The sequence below is a fragment of the Neovison vison genome, chromosome 5 (assembly GCF_020171115.1).
Source record: "Neovison vison isolate M4711 chromosome 5, ASM_NN_V1, whole genome shotgun sequence".
NCBI classification, from domain to species: Eukaryota; Metazoa; Chordata; class Mammalia; order Carnivora; family Mustelidae; genus Neogale; species Neogale vison.
In genome coordinates, this window is record NC_058095.1 from 82,607,380 (window position 1) to 82,623,929 (window position 16,550).

The 16,550-nt window shown below is 39.3% G+C and overlaps 1 protein-coding gene across 8 annotated transcripts in view; it reads right to left on the reverse strand.

The window, feature by feature from the left end:
* ZMYM5 (zinc finger MYM-type containing 5) overlaps positions 1–16,550 on the reverse strand; it is a 40,525-nt gene that overhangs the window by 4,921 nt on the left and 19,054 nt on the right. For 4 of the 8 annotated variants that reach the window (XM_044249377.1, XM_044249374.1, XM_044249376.1 and 1 more), the window contains exons 5-7: positions 9,803–10,088; positions 9,083–9,242; positions 7,883–8,095 (exon numbers count right to left, since the gene is read on the reverse strand). In XM_044249377.1, the coding sequence (XP_044105312.1) occupies positions 7,883–8,095; positions 9,083–9,242; positions 9,803–10,088 (659 nt within the window). Of the gene's footprint in view, positions 1–7,882; positions 8,096–9,082; positions 9,243–9,802; positions 10,089–15,421; positions 15,986–16,550 lie in introns of those variants that run through there. The other 4 variants (XM_044249378.1, XM_044249379.1, XM_044249380.1 and 1 more) reach the window with 4 other exon arrangements.

A 16,550-nucleotide genomic window follows, 5' to 3' on the forward strand; every position in this document is an offset into this window, starting at 1 on the left:
GGCTAAATAAAAACAGGTGAGCAGGCACCAGTTTAACTAAAACACTGGAAAGAAAGGTACCAAGATGAAGAGCACTGTATTTATTGACAGAATCTCTTTTCACTCTCAGAAGTGTCCCAGTTAGGTGGTTAAGTCACCCCACATATAAGGCTACTAATTCTGAAAACTACTAAATTGAATGAGATACAGATCCTGGCTTCAAGGAACCTACCGCTTATTAAGGACAATAAAGCACATGTATCATTAAATATTCATGGCAGATGCAAGAGAGCAAACTAAGGTTTTGGACTGAGGTCAAATCTTACTTGGGGTATAAGTAAGGGTATACTGAACTTCAGTATCTTTAACATATTTTAAACATTTAAACATTTAACATATTTTAAACGTTTTATTCAATCAAAATTGAATATACATTTAATATAAATCAACAAGCGATATCTGATTAATTAAACAGCACTCCCCTTCCACCTTTACCATTTCTGCTTTCCCAGAAGTTAATCACTTTTACCACTATTAGTTGATTCACTTGGTGTTTATGTCCAAATCTCAAAGTAATATGTTTTATCACTAATTTACTGGCTTTTCCTCCCAGTTTCAGGCATCACAAATTGGCTTTTCTTTTCTTTCTTTCTTTTTTTTTCTTTTTAAAGATTTTATTTATTTATTTATTTATTTGACAGACAGAGATCACAAGTAGGCAAAGAGGCAGGAAGAGCGGAGGAAGCAGGCTCCTCGCTGAGCAGAGAGCCCGATGCGGGACTCGATCCCAGGACCCTGAGATCATGACCTGAGCCGAAGGCAGAGGCTTTAACGCACTGAGCCACCCAGGCGCCCACAAATTGGCTTTTCAATGAGGAAGATAGAAATTTAGTTTTCCTCCTTTTCAGTGTATTTACCATGTGTACCATCCAGCCACCTATTTATCCTCTGGTTGTAGGATTTCTTAACTGTCTTGCTATTGACATCTAGAGCCAGAAAATTCTTTATTCTGAGCGCCTGTCCTGTGCATTGCAGGATGTTTAGCAGCATCCCCAACCCCTACCAGTGGATGCCAACTATGATAATGAAAAGTATTTAGATGTTGCCAAATGTCCTTAGGGGAAAAAAAAATGACCCCTGGTTAGGTCATTGGGTAAAATCAAGATTCAATCTTTACATTTATAACTGTGTATGCTATTCTTAGATAAACCACTAACTGCAAGATTTCCGTTTTTCCTTACAGTCTTCTTCTATTACTAAGACTTTTTATTGTGAAAAGGCCTGTCACTAACCATTAATGTGGTGGTGGGGGGGAGGTACATCATTTATAAAATATCTATATTTTATGGAAATATTCTTGTATTTGCCAACTGCTTATGAGGTATTTTGCATCACTGAGATATACGTAGCAGAATGGAGAGACTTTCTCTTGGGGATGAGTGGCAGACAATATAGTAATTCAAGAAAGTCTGGATATATAATTGCTGCCTATTTTGACTATGTGTATTTTGGTTTTACTTCTGTTTGTTTTCATTTAGGAGTAAAAAGTGGATCATCTATGTGCAAGCTTCATGCTCTTCAGGTGATATTCATTACATGTTGTAAAGTTTATGAACTCATTGCCTTTAACAAAAAGTCATGGTCTAAGCAGATATAAGTAAATCATCCATTAAAAAAATACTTGTAAAAAATATTAAGACCTTATAAAAATACTGGTTCACTACCAAATGAGTTCACTGTATTTTTGCCATGCACTCCTTTGTTGTTTTTCTTTTAAAGACTTTATTTATTTAAGAGAGATCACAAGTAGGCAGAGAGGTAGGCAGAGAGAGAGAGTGGGAAGCAAGCCCCCCACTGAGCAGAAAGCCCTGTGTGGGGCTGGATCCCAGGACCCTGGGATCATGACTGAAGCCAAAGGCAGAGGCTTTAACCCACAGAGCCACCAAGGTGCCCTGCCATGTACTCTTCTGAAAAGATAACATCTATGCTAAATCATTTTTACCTATTTTGTTTTTAAAGACTTTTATTCATTCATGAGAGAGAGAGAGAGAGCTAGAGGGAGAAGCAGGCTCCCCAAGGAGCAGGGAGCCCACGCAGGACTTGGACAATGACCTAGGCTGAAAGGATCCCGGACAATGACCTAGGCTGAAAGCAGACGTTTAACCATCTGAGCCACCCAGGCGCCCCATTTTTGCCTATTTTACTATTTATTTGTTTTTTAAAAGAAAGTCTGCCATTTTTTTTTTTTTAAGATTTTATTCATTTATTTGTTAGAGATAGAGAGAGTGCGAGCACAGGCACACAGAGCAGCAGGCAGAGGCAGAGGGAGAAGCAGGCTCCCTGCCGAGCAAGGAGCCCGATACAGGACTCGCTCCCAGGACACTGGGATCATGACCCGAGCCGAAAGCAGCTGCCCAACCCACTGAGCCACCCAGGCGTCCCCACTTTTGCCTATTTTAAACTGTTCATTGTTCTCTTCCATAAGCCACATCCAAAAGCTTTACTAAAAATGCGGTACGGTACATATAAAGAAAATAATAAAGCTAACATATAGAAGTCTTTCTTTAAAAACTTAAAAGTTAACTATAGACACCTATTGTTTCTTCTATAAGTCTTGTACACTTCAGGGTTACTTTTCCCTTAACCTAACCACTAATATCCTCATCCAGTAAAATAGGGGTTACGAATATTCCTGGTTTTGCATTTATAACCCATCTTGAATAAATTGTTTTGTATGGGGAAAAAAATGGGGTCAAAGCTCATTTATTTCCAAATAACCAAAAATGCATCCAACCTTGTTAAAAAGATCTTACTTTTCCCATTAAAATTATATGGTACCAATTGATGGAAGATAGCAGAGTAGGAGGGTTTTGAGCTCACCTTGCTCCATGGATGCAACAGAGAACAGCTATACCCAACACAACTAACTAGAAATTACCTAAAGACGGCAGAACATATCTTCCATGGCTAATCATAGAAGTTCACATTGAAAAGAGATGTACCTGGGAACCAAATACCTGGTGTAACTAACCACAACTAGAAGGGACCTCACAAGTGTGGAGAAGAAAGGCTTAGACCCCACACAGAGCACCCTTGGCACTGGGGATCTGCACTGGGAAGATGAGTTGCTGTAATGTAGAGCTTTAAAAACCAGCAGGGGTTATTTCCAGAAGCTTTAAAAATCAGTGGCACTGGGGCGCCTGGGTGGCTCAGTGGGTTAAGCCTCTGCCTTCGGCTCAGGTCATGACCCCAGGGTCCTGGGATCGAGTCCCACATCGAGCTCTCTGCTCGGCAAGAAGCCTGCTTCTTCCTCTCTCTCTTTCAGCCTGCCTCTCTGCCTACTTGTGATCTCTGTCTGTCAAATAAATAAATAAATAAAATCTTTTTAAATAAATAAATAAATAAATAAATCGGTGGCACTTATATGAACCACTATAGGAACAGGCCCCTTTCCTTGCACCCCACCCTCTCCCCCTACAGGAGTAGGGAGAGACTCCTAGGAGAGGCTCCTCCCACGAGAGGAGGCTGTGTGGTCTTTGTGCTAGGGCTCATTAGCCCTATCCATCCCTCTGCACCCTCTTGGGATGTCTGGCCACAGAGTGAGGTGTGCTCCTATATCCTGACCCTGACCCCCTATATTCCTACCATCGTATCTGGCTCACCTCTGCTTGAAAAAAAGCAATGCTTTTCCCTTAAAAGAAAAACAAAACAAAGCAAAACAAAACAAAAAACCAGTGTGGCTTAACTCTGGAAGCTTTAAAAATTCAGTGTGCTTAACTCCAGGACAGCTGGAGGGTGATAGGAAACCAAGTCCTCACCCTTCAAGAGGCAGCATACTAAATAATGACCTGAGACATAGAAGAGAAGTAACAGTTTGAAAGGCATCTGAGGTACATACGAAGATTTATTGACTTGTCTGAGAATGTGTGCCAGAGGGGCAGGATCTACAGATTACTCTAAGAAAAGTGCTGGTGGGTACCATTCCCTCCCACCCCTGGCTTAGATATCTGGTCATTTGCAAGAGCCAACACAAATACTCTCCATCTACCTTGCTAGCACTGTGTGCCCTGCCCATCCAACCAGGAAGCCTCAGCTGGGACTGACACCACTCTAAAGTGATTCCCGCCCTGGGAAAGTGGGGGTAAATAAGCCCACCCACCATGCCTACAATTCTTGTAGCTGGAAATCTTAGGTGGCAGCACAGGGAGCAAGACCTGCCCTTTGATACACTATAGCTGTGACAGAAAGGGAAACTGCAGACTGCTAGGCTGATGGCTGCCCCACCCATCAATGAGACCACAAGCAGCAGCCATGACAGGTTCCTTAAGAGCACCCAGAGCAAACCCTGCCTAGTGCACCCACAGCAAACAAAGTGGGTCACTATAGGTGTGTGGCTAAAGGGAATTGTGGCTCAGTTACAACAGAGGGTACACAGCCCACACAAGGGACATCCCTGGAGCATTTGGTTCTGGTGACTAGGAGAAATTGTGTTATAGGGCACCACAGGACTTCTACATAATGCCACCATTTTCAAGACGAGGATATGTAGCTGACCTTCTTAATATGGAGAAACAAACACAGAAAATTAGATAAAGTGAGACAGAGATTCGAATGTGGCCCAAATGAAAGAAGAGGACAAAATTACAATAAAAAAGCTAAATGAAATGGAGATAAGCAATATGCCTGACAAAGAAGTCAAAGTAATGCTCATAAGGATACTCACTGGACTTGAGAAAAGAGTAGATGAGCTCAGTAAGAACTTCAGCAAAGAAACAGAAAATACAAAAAAGAACCAGTCAGAGCTTAAGAATTCAGTAACTGAAATAGACTAGAAGAAGCAGAACAGAGCAGCAATCTGAAAGAGTACTGGCAATCATTCAAGCTAAACAGCAGAAAGAAAAAAGAAAAAAGAAAAAAAAAACAGAAGAAAAGGTTAGCAACATCATTAAGCATAACAACATTTGCAGTGTAAGGATGCCAGAAAGAAACTTATTTCAATAAACAATAGCTGAAAACCTCCCTAATCTGGGGAAGTAAAAAGGTTTAGGAAGCACAGAGAGTCCCTAACAAGATGAACCCGAGAAGGTCCATGCCAAGACACATAATAATGAAAATGACAAAAAGTAATAATAAATACAGAATTTTTAAAGAAAAGAAAATAGTCACAGAAAAGGGAAACCTAAGGCTATCAGCTGATTTTTCATCAGAAACTTTGCAGACCAAAAGATAGTGGTATGATATATTCAAAGGGCTGAAAGAAGAAACCTATGACCAAGAATACTTTACCCAACAAGATCATCATTCAGAATAGGAGAGTTTCCCAGACATACTAACAGTTAGAGTTCATCATTACTAAATCAGTCTTACAAGAAATGTTAAAGGGAATTTTTTAATAAATATTTTATTTATTTCTTTGAGAGAGAGAGAAAGCACAAGAGTGGAGAGTAGGGACAGAGCGAGAGGGAGAAGCAGACTCCCCACGGGGCTCCATCCCAGGACCCTGGGATCATGACCTAAGTCGAAAGTAAAAGCTTAAGTGCCTGAGCCACCCAAGCACTCCAGAAATTCTTTCTTTTAAAGATTTATTTACGTTATTTATTTTTTTTTAAGATTTTATTTATTTATTTGGCAGACAGAGATCACAAGTAGGTAGAGAGACAAGAGAGAGGAAGAAGCAGGCTCCCTGCTGAGCAGAGAGCCCGATGTAGGACTCAATCCCAGAACCCTGGGGTCATGACCTAAGCTGAAGGCAGAGGCTTTACCCCACTGAGCCACCCAGGCGCCCCAAGATTTATTTACTTTAAAGAATATATGTCGGGGGACAGTAGGGGGAGAGGGAAAGAGAGAGGGGAAGCAGACTCTTGGTTGAGCATGGAGGCCAATGGAGATCTCAATCCCAAGACCCTGAGAGCACAACCTGAGCCAAAACCAAGAGTCAGACATTTAACTGACTAATCCACCCAGGAGCCCCACAAGAAATGTTAAAGAGAATTCTTTTTTTTTTTTTTTTTTTTAAGATTTTGTTTATTTATTTGACAGGGATCACAAGTAGACAGAGAGGCAGGCAGAGAGAGAGGAGGAAGCAGGCTTGAGCCTGATGCGGGGTTCTATCCCAGGACCCTGGGATCATGACCCGAGCCAAAGGCAGAAGCCCAACCCACTGAGCCACCCAGGCGCCCCAAAGAGAATTCTTTAACTGGAAAGAAAAGGTTGTAAGTCGCAGAAAATTACGAAAAGAAAAAAATTCACACGTATAAGCTAATACATAGTAAAGGTAGTAGATTAATCACTTATAAAGTCAGTATGGAGTAGTAAAATCTATTGCATCTACAAAAATTAGTCCAGGAATATGCAAAATAAAAGGATGTAAGTAAAATATGACATCATATACATAAACTGTGGAAAGGAAGTAAAAATGCCTTCAGAATGTATTTGAAATAATGCAACCACCAACTCCATCAACTTAACAGAGACTGCTATACTAAGACTGTTATGTAAGATGTTAAATATGAACTGAATGGTAACCACAAATCAAAAACTTGTCATACACAAAAATAAAGAGAAAGGAATTCAAGCGTAACATTAAAGAAATCCATCAAACCATAAGGGATGACAGCAAGAAAGGACATACAATTGTAAATATCTATGCACCAAACACAGGATACATAAATATACAAAATAAGTGTTAACAGAAATAAAAGAGAAATTGATAGTAATAGAGTTAATAGAGGGGACATTAACACCTCACTTGCATCAATGGATAAATCATCTGGACTACAAATCAACAAGAAAACTATGGCTTTGAATAACACATTAGACTGGATGGGTAGAACAGGTATATACAGAACATTCCATCCCAAATCAGCAGAATACATTCTTTTTAAGAACACAAGAAAACACTCGCTTGGACAGATCACATGATAAGTCTCAATAAATTTAAGACTGAAATAAAATCTTAAAAAAAAAAAAATTAAAAAAAAAAAAAAAAAAGACTGAAATCATATCAAGCATCTTTCCTGAGAACAAGAGTATGAAACTACAAGTCAATTATAAGAGAAAAATGGGAAAAAACAAAATAGATGGAGGCTAAAAAACATTCTACTAAACAATCAATGAATGGGTCAATGAAGATGTGAAGAGAAAATAAAAATAAATATGGAGATAAATGAAAATGATAAATGAAGATGGTCCCAGATCTTAGCGAAGAGGAAAAGTTTATAGCAACACAGGCCTACTTTAAAAAAGCAAAACAAATCTCAATCTACCATAAACTTAAGAGCTAGAAAAAAGAACAAAGCAAGTCCAAAGCCAGTAAAATGAAGAAAATAAGAGTAAAAATAAATTCAGAGATTAAACACATAATAGAAAAGACCACTTGAAAAGATAAAATAGAATTGATAAAGCATTAGCCACTCATCAAGAAAAAAAGAAAACTCAAATAAAATCAGAAATGAAGAATAATGACAGAAACACAAAAGATTTTAAGAAAAATTACAAAAAATTATATGCCAACATACAGACAACCTAGAAGAAATAGGTAAATTCCTATAAAAATATAATCTTCCAAAACTCAATCAATATTCAAAAAACTCTCAACAAAAGTCCAGGACTGGCTTCATAAGTGAATTCTACCAAACCTTTAGGAAAAGTTAATACCCCCCCCCAAAAAAAAAGAAAGAAAGAGAGAGAGAGAGAGAAGAAAAGTTAATACCTATTCTCTAAGAAGAGAAGGAAACTAGCTTAGAATAACCAATAGATTTCAAAACTCATTTGAGAGGAGAGCTGAATGACAGATCGACAAAAATGGAACTAAATGAGATTCTAAGATAAATTTGGTTAATGTAAGCTAAGAGGAAGAAGATATTGTATACTTGATCATTTAAAATGCACTGAAAAGAATTACCTGTTTATATTCATTGACACAACCTTGGCAGCAAAATCTTGTCTGCTGACCTTCAATGATCAGGACATTGTTTCCAGCACTTTTACTGGGCAAGTACTCTCCACACTGTTCACAGCAATTCATTATCAGACCATTGGCTAACCTGTACTTATTAAAGCACTGGTTACTGCACAGTTTATGTATTACATTATTAACGCTGACTTCATGGCGAATCTAAAAGAAAAGCCAGAATTTATTAAACAAATGAGTCAGATTAACACAGTAAGCAATGAGACAAAAATATAACTCCCCCCACCACTCCAAATAAAACCCAAAACAAAAAAAAACAACCTCTAGTAATTTCTCAGTGGAAGAAATATTCAGAGAAAAGACTAAAAAGCACATTTTGTCACTCTTCCATTTTTATCTCTGATTTCTTTATAAAACTGATTTTACAAAAGAAAAAGATTCATAGAACAAAAAACCCCTATAAAATCAGTATTAACTTCTCCATAGACACTTAAGAACTGGAAGAAATGAACTAGCTTAGAAGACTTTGATATGACCTTCTTCAAAGAAATGGATTAGGAATTTCTGGTATTAAACTTCATTGCCCTAGAAAATTTATGAAAGGGACTAAAGAAATAGTATTACCATATTCAGGATGGTATCTGTATATACACAAGCAAGGTGGTTCTTGCTTTGCTCAGTTCTGTGGTAACTAAGATAAAATCGTGTCCTCAATTTGCAAGGCTCTGGGAAACACCAAATTCAGTCACCAAGGACTGCGTTAAGTGAAGACTGCCTGTATGAATGTTTCTTCTTTTAGCAACTGGAAAGATGGCAATACCACTTAAGAAATGTGAGGGTATCAACACACCTACACTCCACTTGTTCTACATGTTCTTGTACCAGCATTGGTTGCATCTTTCACATCCTGAACCTATACTTTTATTTAGAGTGATTAGTAAGAACAAAATTCACCACAGAACTAGTGCTTTGTTTGAGAGCATATTCAATTTCATGGAAACAGCAGTATACTTTCCATAGCATGCAAATGGGGTATCTGTTCCTAAGAGAGTTAGTTCTAACATATCCTTATCCTTCCCCTTAACATCCAGGGCATTATTAGTAGATGGCAGTGCATATAAAAACACTGAAAAGTTAAAATTATCCCTGTTAACCTAGATAAAAACTGAAATAAGATATAAAAATCCACACCTCTGTTAGTTTACTACAGATTATACATCTTGATTTATTAATTCTTTTTCTAAGATTCTGGTTGTCTTCATAGGGAGGCAAAGACGTACTATAAAATTCTTGGGAGGAGTCTCTTGACTCAACTTGAGGAACAGTAGTAGCCTTTTTTGTAGGTACATCGCTGAAACCAAAGATACAGACATAACCTAAGAATACTGCACTTTAATAAAAGTCAAATATATGAACAATAAGCAACATTTTTTGTTTTTTCATGATTTAATCCTAGGAATCAACTATAATTTTTGGACCTAACAAAACATACTTTTTTGTTTTCATTGTCAAGCATTCCTAATTAATATGGCAAAAGATGATTTGGAGGTAAAAACATTTTGTAACAAAGAACCTTATCACAGGTTATTATGACTTTTTGAAGCATTCAAAAAGGGTGGCAACAACTTGGTAGAACTAAGGTAAAAGATGGGGAAGGGATGAAGCAAAGACAGTGGCAGGGAAAGGGTCAAGTTATTTCTATGTCTACATTCCATTTCCTACCAAGAATAAGGACAGTACAAATGAACCCATAGCTCTGATACACCTTAGGATAACTCAAGCTCAAAAAACCTGAAGATACCTTTGCAACAACTGTATCCATGAATCTGTGTAGCTCTCCAATTACATTCAACATACATCTATACTGCCAGAATTCAACTATTTGAAGCCATGTTGAAAAGTAAAGCTTACTTTTTACTTGTAACATTGCGTTTCTTTGGAGTGCGCTTATGAGAGAAAGAAGAAAGGCAGGTGGTAGAACAAAAGAGGTGAACTGATCCTTTTCGTTGATAAGCTGTCTGTCCCTTCTGTAAAGGTTTTCTGCAGTGTGCACAAGTGATTTTAGCTGGTTTTGTAAGTTGCTGTTGGACTGAAGACTGGAAAATCTGTTTAGGAAGGGAGGCCACTGGTGCTAAAGAATCCACACCTGGCTGTTTCTGATTACGGGGAAATGATGCTGACTGGGAGATCCAAGAATCTTGAAAACAAAACACACAAGAAAAAGTCATGAAACAAGTCAAAATTCACATCAGAAAAATATGTTCAATTTTCATTTTGCGTAAGTTTAACAGAATAATGACGAAGCCCTATAAACAAGTGGTTAAAGCCAGGCAGCACTGTTGTACAATCCCAGGGGAATGCTTCACTTTGGGGTTGTTTTTTTGGTGAGGAAGAATCTTAAGCAGGCTCCAAGCCCAGCAAGGAGCCTGATGGAGGTGGGAATGGATGTGGGACACTCAATCTCATGATCCTGACATCATGACCTGAGCCAAAATCAAGAGTTGGTTTCTTAACCATCTGAGCCACAGAGGTACCCCCTCCACTTTGTATTCATAGTGAACGATACTCTATTGTGAAAATTTAGTATGTGTTGACTCTTGAATCAGGTAATGCGGTAATCATCACTTAAGTCAGAGACCCCAAGTTCAAAATGCATCTCTCTCTCTCTTTCTCTTTTTCTTAGTATTTTATTTATTTAACAGAGAGAGACACAGCAAGAGAGGGAATACAGGCAGGGGGAGTGGGAGAGGGAAAAGCAGGCTTCCTAATGAGCAGGGAGCCTGATGCAGGGCTCAATTCCAGGACCACAGGATTATTACCTAAGCTGAAGGCACAAGTTTAACCAACTTAGCCATCCAGGCACTCCCCACTCCAAACACTTTTTAAAGCAACTATTTCTACAATTCCTTCTCAGCCTTCTAAATATTATTCCATAATCATTAATACAAGTGATAGGATTATCTGGGAAGACTCAAGTTTTCCTAACTTCACGACAGGGACTCCTCCATCATATACTGTTAGCTTGTAAAGGTAACAGTGTTTCTCAAACTTTAACATTCATGAGATCACTCGGGAATCTTTTTTATTTTTATTTTTTTTAATAAATTTTTTTTTCAAGATTTTATTTATTTGACAGAGAGAGATCACAGCGAGAGGCAGCGAGGCAGGCAGAGAGAGAGAGGAGGGAAGCAGGCTCCCTGCTGAGCAGAGAGCCCGATGTGGGACTCGATCCCAGGACCCTGAGATCATGACCTGAGCCGAAGGCAGCGGCTTAACCCACTGAGCCACCCAGGCGCCCCACTCGGGAATCTTTTTTAAACAGAGATTCTAGGGGTGCCTGACTGTCTCAGTTGGTAGAGCATGTGACTTTTGATCTCGGGTTTGTGAACTTGAGCCCCATGATGGATGTAGAGATTACTCAGAAATAAAATCATATATATAATATGCATTTATACACACACATGTATATACATGTACATTCATACACGCCATCTATATAAATATAAATCCATTCATTCAAAATCAACAGGTCTAGGGAGGGGTGTAAAGTTCTCCATTTCTAACTCCTGCATGATGGTGAAGCTTTGAGGCCCCAGAGTACTGAACTATTCTATCACTATCTTCAAAAACAGTTTTTTTAGGAGGGCCTCGGTGGTTCAGTTGGTGGAGCATCCAACTCTTGATTTTAGCTCAGGTCGTGATCTCATGGTAGGATCTAGCCCCAGGTCAGGCTCTGAGCTCTGCCAGGACTTTGCCTGGAAGTTCTCAGCCTCTTCCTCTCCTCCAGCCCCCACCCACCCTCCATTAGGCACTCTCTCTCCAAAATAAAAAATAAATTAAAAAAAAAAAAAAAGAGGGGGGAAAAAAAGCTTCTGTCATTAGTGAGAGATCTACTGCCCCCAAAGGCCTCTCACAGGATTAATATGGAGAACTATATTTTCATTCCTAAATTCCTACCTACTGCTTCTTATTTTCTTTGTACTATTTCAAGATACCTTTATCTTTATAAAAAGATGTATTTATTTTTACAAGAGAGAGACAAGAGAGAGAGAATGCGTGCGTGCACCAGTGGTGGAGGGGGTAGCGGGAGGACAGAGGAAGAAGCAGACTCCCCGCTGAGCAGGGAGCCTGATGCAGGACTTGATCTCAGGATCCTGGGATCATGACCTGAGCAAAAGGCAGATGCCTTTTTTTAAAAAAGATTTTACTTAAATTTATTTGACAAAGATCACAAGTAGGCCGAGAGGCAGGCAGATAGAAAGGAGGAAGCAGGACCCCCACTGAGCAGAGAGCCTGATTCGGGGCTCCATCCCACAACCCTGGGATCATGACCTGAGCCGAAGGCAGAGGCTTTAATCCACTGAGCCACCCAGGCACCCCCCAAAGGCAGATGCTTCACCGACTGAGCCACCTAGGCGCCCAAGATACTACCATCTAACAAGCAAAAATAAAACAGATAACAAATACAATTCTTTCATTCTACAGAATGACAAGCTGGCAAATATGGAATGTAGTATAATAAAAGTTTTTTAGGGGGCACTGGGTGGCTCAGTGGGTTAAAGCCTCTGCCTTCGGCTCAGGTCATGATCCCAGGGTCCTGGGATGGAGCCCCGCATTGGGTTGTCTGCTCAGCGAGGAGCCTGCTTCCCCCCCTCTCTCTGTCTGCCTCTCTGCCTACTTGTGATCTCTTTTGTCAAATAAATTAAAAAATTTTAAAAAATAATTTAAAAAAAAAGGTTTTTTTTATCACCTAGGGCTAAGTTTCATTACTGATAAATTTTCTTACTTCTGAACTACTCTAAAGAAAATAAAATTACAGATTCATCTATAGAACAAACATAGGTTGCACTCGGGGAGCACTTTTTTATATATCATCTGGATGCCACACTAGATTGAATAAAAACAAGGATTAAAAAATAGCAACAATTACAAGATTTGTCATTAGCATTAAAATGGGAGAAATAGGGGTGCCTGGGTGACTCAGATGGTTAACTAGCTGCCCTGGCTCAGGTCATGATCCTTGTCAGCAGGGAGTTTGCTTCCTCCTCTGCCCCTCCCCCTACTCTTGCTCTCTTTCTGTACCATTCTCTCACATAAATAAAATCTTTTTTAAATTTAATTTTATTTATTTATTTGACAGAGAGAGAGATGACAAGCAGGCAGAGAGGCAGGCAGAGAGAGAGGAGGAAGCAGGCTCCCCGCTGAGCAGAGAGCCCAATGCAGGGATCGATCCCAGGACCCTGAGATCATGACCCGAGCCGAAGGCAGCTGCTTAACCCACTGAGCCACCCAGGTGCCCCTCAAATAAATAAAATCTAAAAGAAAAAAAAAACACCTCTCTGCCCCTTCCCCCATGGGCACATCCGTTCTCTCTAAAAATAAATAAATAGATGCCCCTGGCTCATCAGTTAAGCGGCTGCCTTCAGCTCAGGTCATGATCCCAGGGTTCCGGAATCAAGCCCCACAGAGGGTTTCCCACTCAACAGAAAGCCTGCTTCTCCCTCTCCTTATGCCTGTCACTCCCCCTGTTGCGTTCTCTCTCTCTCTGTCAAATAAATAAATAAATAATCTTTAAAAAATATAAAGACAAACAAATCTTTTAAAAATACGGGAGAAATAAAAACTCTGAGCAAAAAATACTGGGCTTTTAAATTTTGTGGACATATCCATAAAGACAGCATATTTATACATATATATAATTATGGAATGTGAGACAGCTGCTTAGGACAATAATTAGATTCTGAAAAAAAGTTTTTAGACTTTATTTATTTGATAGAAGACACAGAGAGAGGGAACACAAGCAGGAGGAGTGGGAGAGGGAGAAGCAGGCTTCCCGCTGAGCAGGGAGCCTGATGTGGGGCTTGATCGCAAGACTCTGGGATCATGACCTTAGTCGAAGGCAAATGCTTAACAACTTAGCCACCCAGACGCCCCCTGAAAATTTTAAAAAATATTTTATTTTTAAATATCTACATCTAACATGGGGTTTGAATTCACAACCCTGAGATTAAGAGTCAAATGCTCTTCAAACTAAGCCAGCCAGGTGCCCCAAGATTCTGAAATTTCTTTTTCACAGTAGCTCTGGTGGCTATATAAATAAAACAAATGCTTCCTTTGTTAATAGCACAACTGTTTTATTTCTCTAAATTTCAAATTTTCTTATTTCATCAATTTTAAAATTTCATTTTATTTTTGGTATTTGTATCTCCAGCTTAAACTTAACCTTTTAATCAAATTCTTCCATGTCCTATCCTAAGAATGTTTTAAGAGGAGAAGGGCCCTAGTAGGTTACTTAGTCCAAATCCTGGTTATATACAAGGAAAACTGAGTCCTAGAAGTTACATGATTTATCCAAAGCTTAATAAATACTAGATACCCTACTGACTTTTAGACGTTACTCATTTGTTCTCACATCTAAACTCTTCTGCTTAAAAATATTTCAGCATTTCTACTATAGTGTTGGTCTGCTAATCTGAAAAGTTCTTTGGGTGTCTCACATAAAGAGACACCAAATCCACTTTTGGTGGTTTTTTTTTTTTTTTTTGGACTGTTAAAGAATAATGTACACATAAAGGTTTATAAATCTTTATGTGTGGAGCTCAATTAAATTTTTTAAAGTCTTTTTTTTTTTTTTTTTGAGAGAGAGAGAAAGGGGGAAAGGGAAAGAGAGAATGTGAAGCAGGCTCCACATCCAATGCAGAGCCTGACACGGGGCTCAATCTCGACTGAGATCCTTTTTTTTTAAACTTTTTTTTTTTAATTTAAAGATTTTATTTTATTTATTTGACAGAGAGAGATCACAAGCAGGCAAAGAGAGAGAGAGAAGGAAGCAGGCTCCCTGCGGAGCAGAGAGCCCGATGCGGGACTCGATCCCAGGACCCTGAGATCATGACCTGAGCCGAAGACAGCGGCTTAACCCACTGAGCCACCCAGGCGCCCTCGACTGAGATCCTAACCTGAACGAACCCATATGAAGAGTTGGATGCTCAACAAATGAGCCACCCAGGCACATGGCTCAATTAAACTTTTTACAGTGAATATATGACCTGACCACCATCCACATCAACAAACAGAAAAAGTCCAATATCCCAGAAGCCTTGTCTTTTCTCAATAATTTCCTTCTTTTCGGGGCACCTGGGTGGCTCAATGGGTTAAGGCCTCTGCCTTTGGCTCAGGTCATGATCCCAGTGTCATGGGATTGAGTCCCGCATCGGGCTCTCTGCTCCGCCGGGAGCCTGCTTCCTCCTCTCTCTCTGTCTGCCTCTCTGCCTACTTGTGATCTCTGTCAAGTAAGTAAATTTTTAAAAATCTTAAAAAAAAAAAAAAAATTTCGGGCCCTGGGTGGTTCAGTGGGTTAAGCCGCTGCCTTCAGCTCAGGTCATGATCTCAGGGTCCTGGGATCGAGTCCCACATCGGGCTCTCTGCTCAGCAGGGAGCCTGCTTCCTCCTCTCTCTCTCTCTGCCTGCCTCTCTGCCTACTTGTGATCTCTCTCTGTCAAATAAAAATAAAATCTTTAAAAAAAAAAAAAGAATTGTGGTGAGAAAACACATTTCTGAAAAAAAAAAAAAATTTTCCTTCTTTTCTTGTAAGCCATCCCTATTCGAACTTCAAAGATTAGTTTTCTCTTATTTTGAAATTCACATACACTGAAAATCATACAGTATGTACAATTTTGTGGTTAACTCAACATCTTGTCTGTAAGGTTCAGTCATATTACGTGCAGTTAATATTCCACTGTGTGGCTAGAACTATTTATCAATCCTGTTGATGGACATTTGATTGCTACAAATTTTGACTATGATTTCTGTACACGTCTTTAATGGTCTCTTAAGGTATTTATCCTGCATGTGGTTTGCAAATGTTCTTGAACTTGTAGGCTAATGTGTTTTTTTTGCCATTTTAGAAAATTCTCAATTGTACCTCTTCTGTCTCATTTCTCTCCTCCTCCTCCTGGAACATTAAACACATGGGGCTTTTTGTCAGTATCACAGACATTTTACATTCTTTTCTGGTTTTCCATCTTTCTATGATTCAGTCCGGACTTTTTCTTATTTCTTCCAATTCACTTATACTCTTCTTCAGCTATGCCCAACCTGCAGTTAAAATGCAGTTCCTTAAAATCTTTATCTAATAATCCTATTATTAGGTCCCTTGTAGGTTCACCTCTACTGTCTTTTCATTTTCCATGATATGGCCTTGTCTCCTAATGTTCCTGATTACTTTTTATTGTGCTTACAGAAAAAGCTGAGGCTCTATATTATGTCAGCAACCCAAGCCAGAGGTTGGAAGTAGTTTTCGGGTGGGGGGGGGGTGCTGTTTGTTTTTTCTACCAGTATCCCTCTTTGTGAACCCCTGTGAATCTGTTGAAAGTTCTTACAGCCTTCCTCTGTTTTTTTCTAGAACTATGCACCCATAAGAGAAAAGCGGCATCAAATGACAGATTACTTCTCTGGACTCCTTCTCTTAGATCTTAGGACGTTAATTTTCCCACTGTATTTATGCTCTGTGATGCTTCTGATGCATATTTTACATATTTTGCCCCTCTTCCCCAATACCTTTCTGCAAAAGGGACTGGAATTACCTAGTCTTTAATTATCAGAAATAGAATGCCCTAGTATCAGAATAATAGCCACAAATGACTATAATGCAATAAAAATA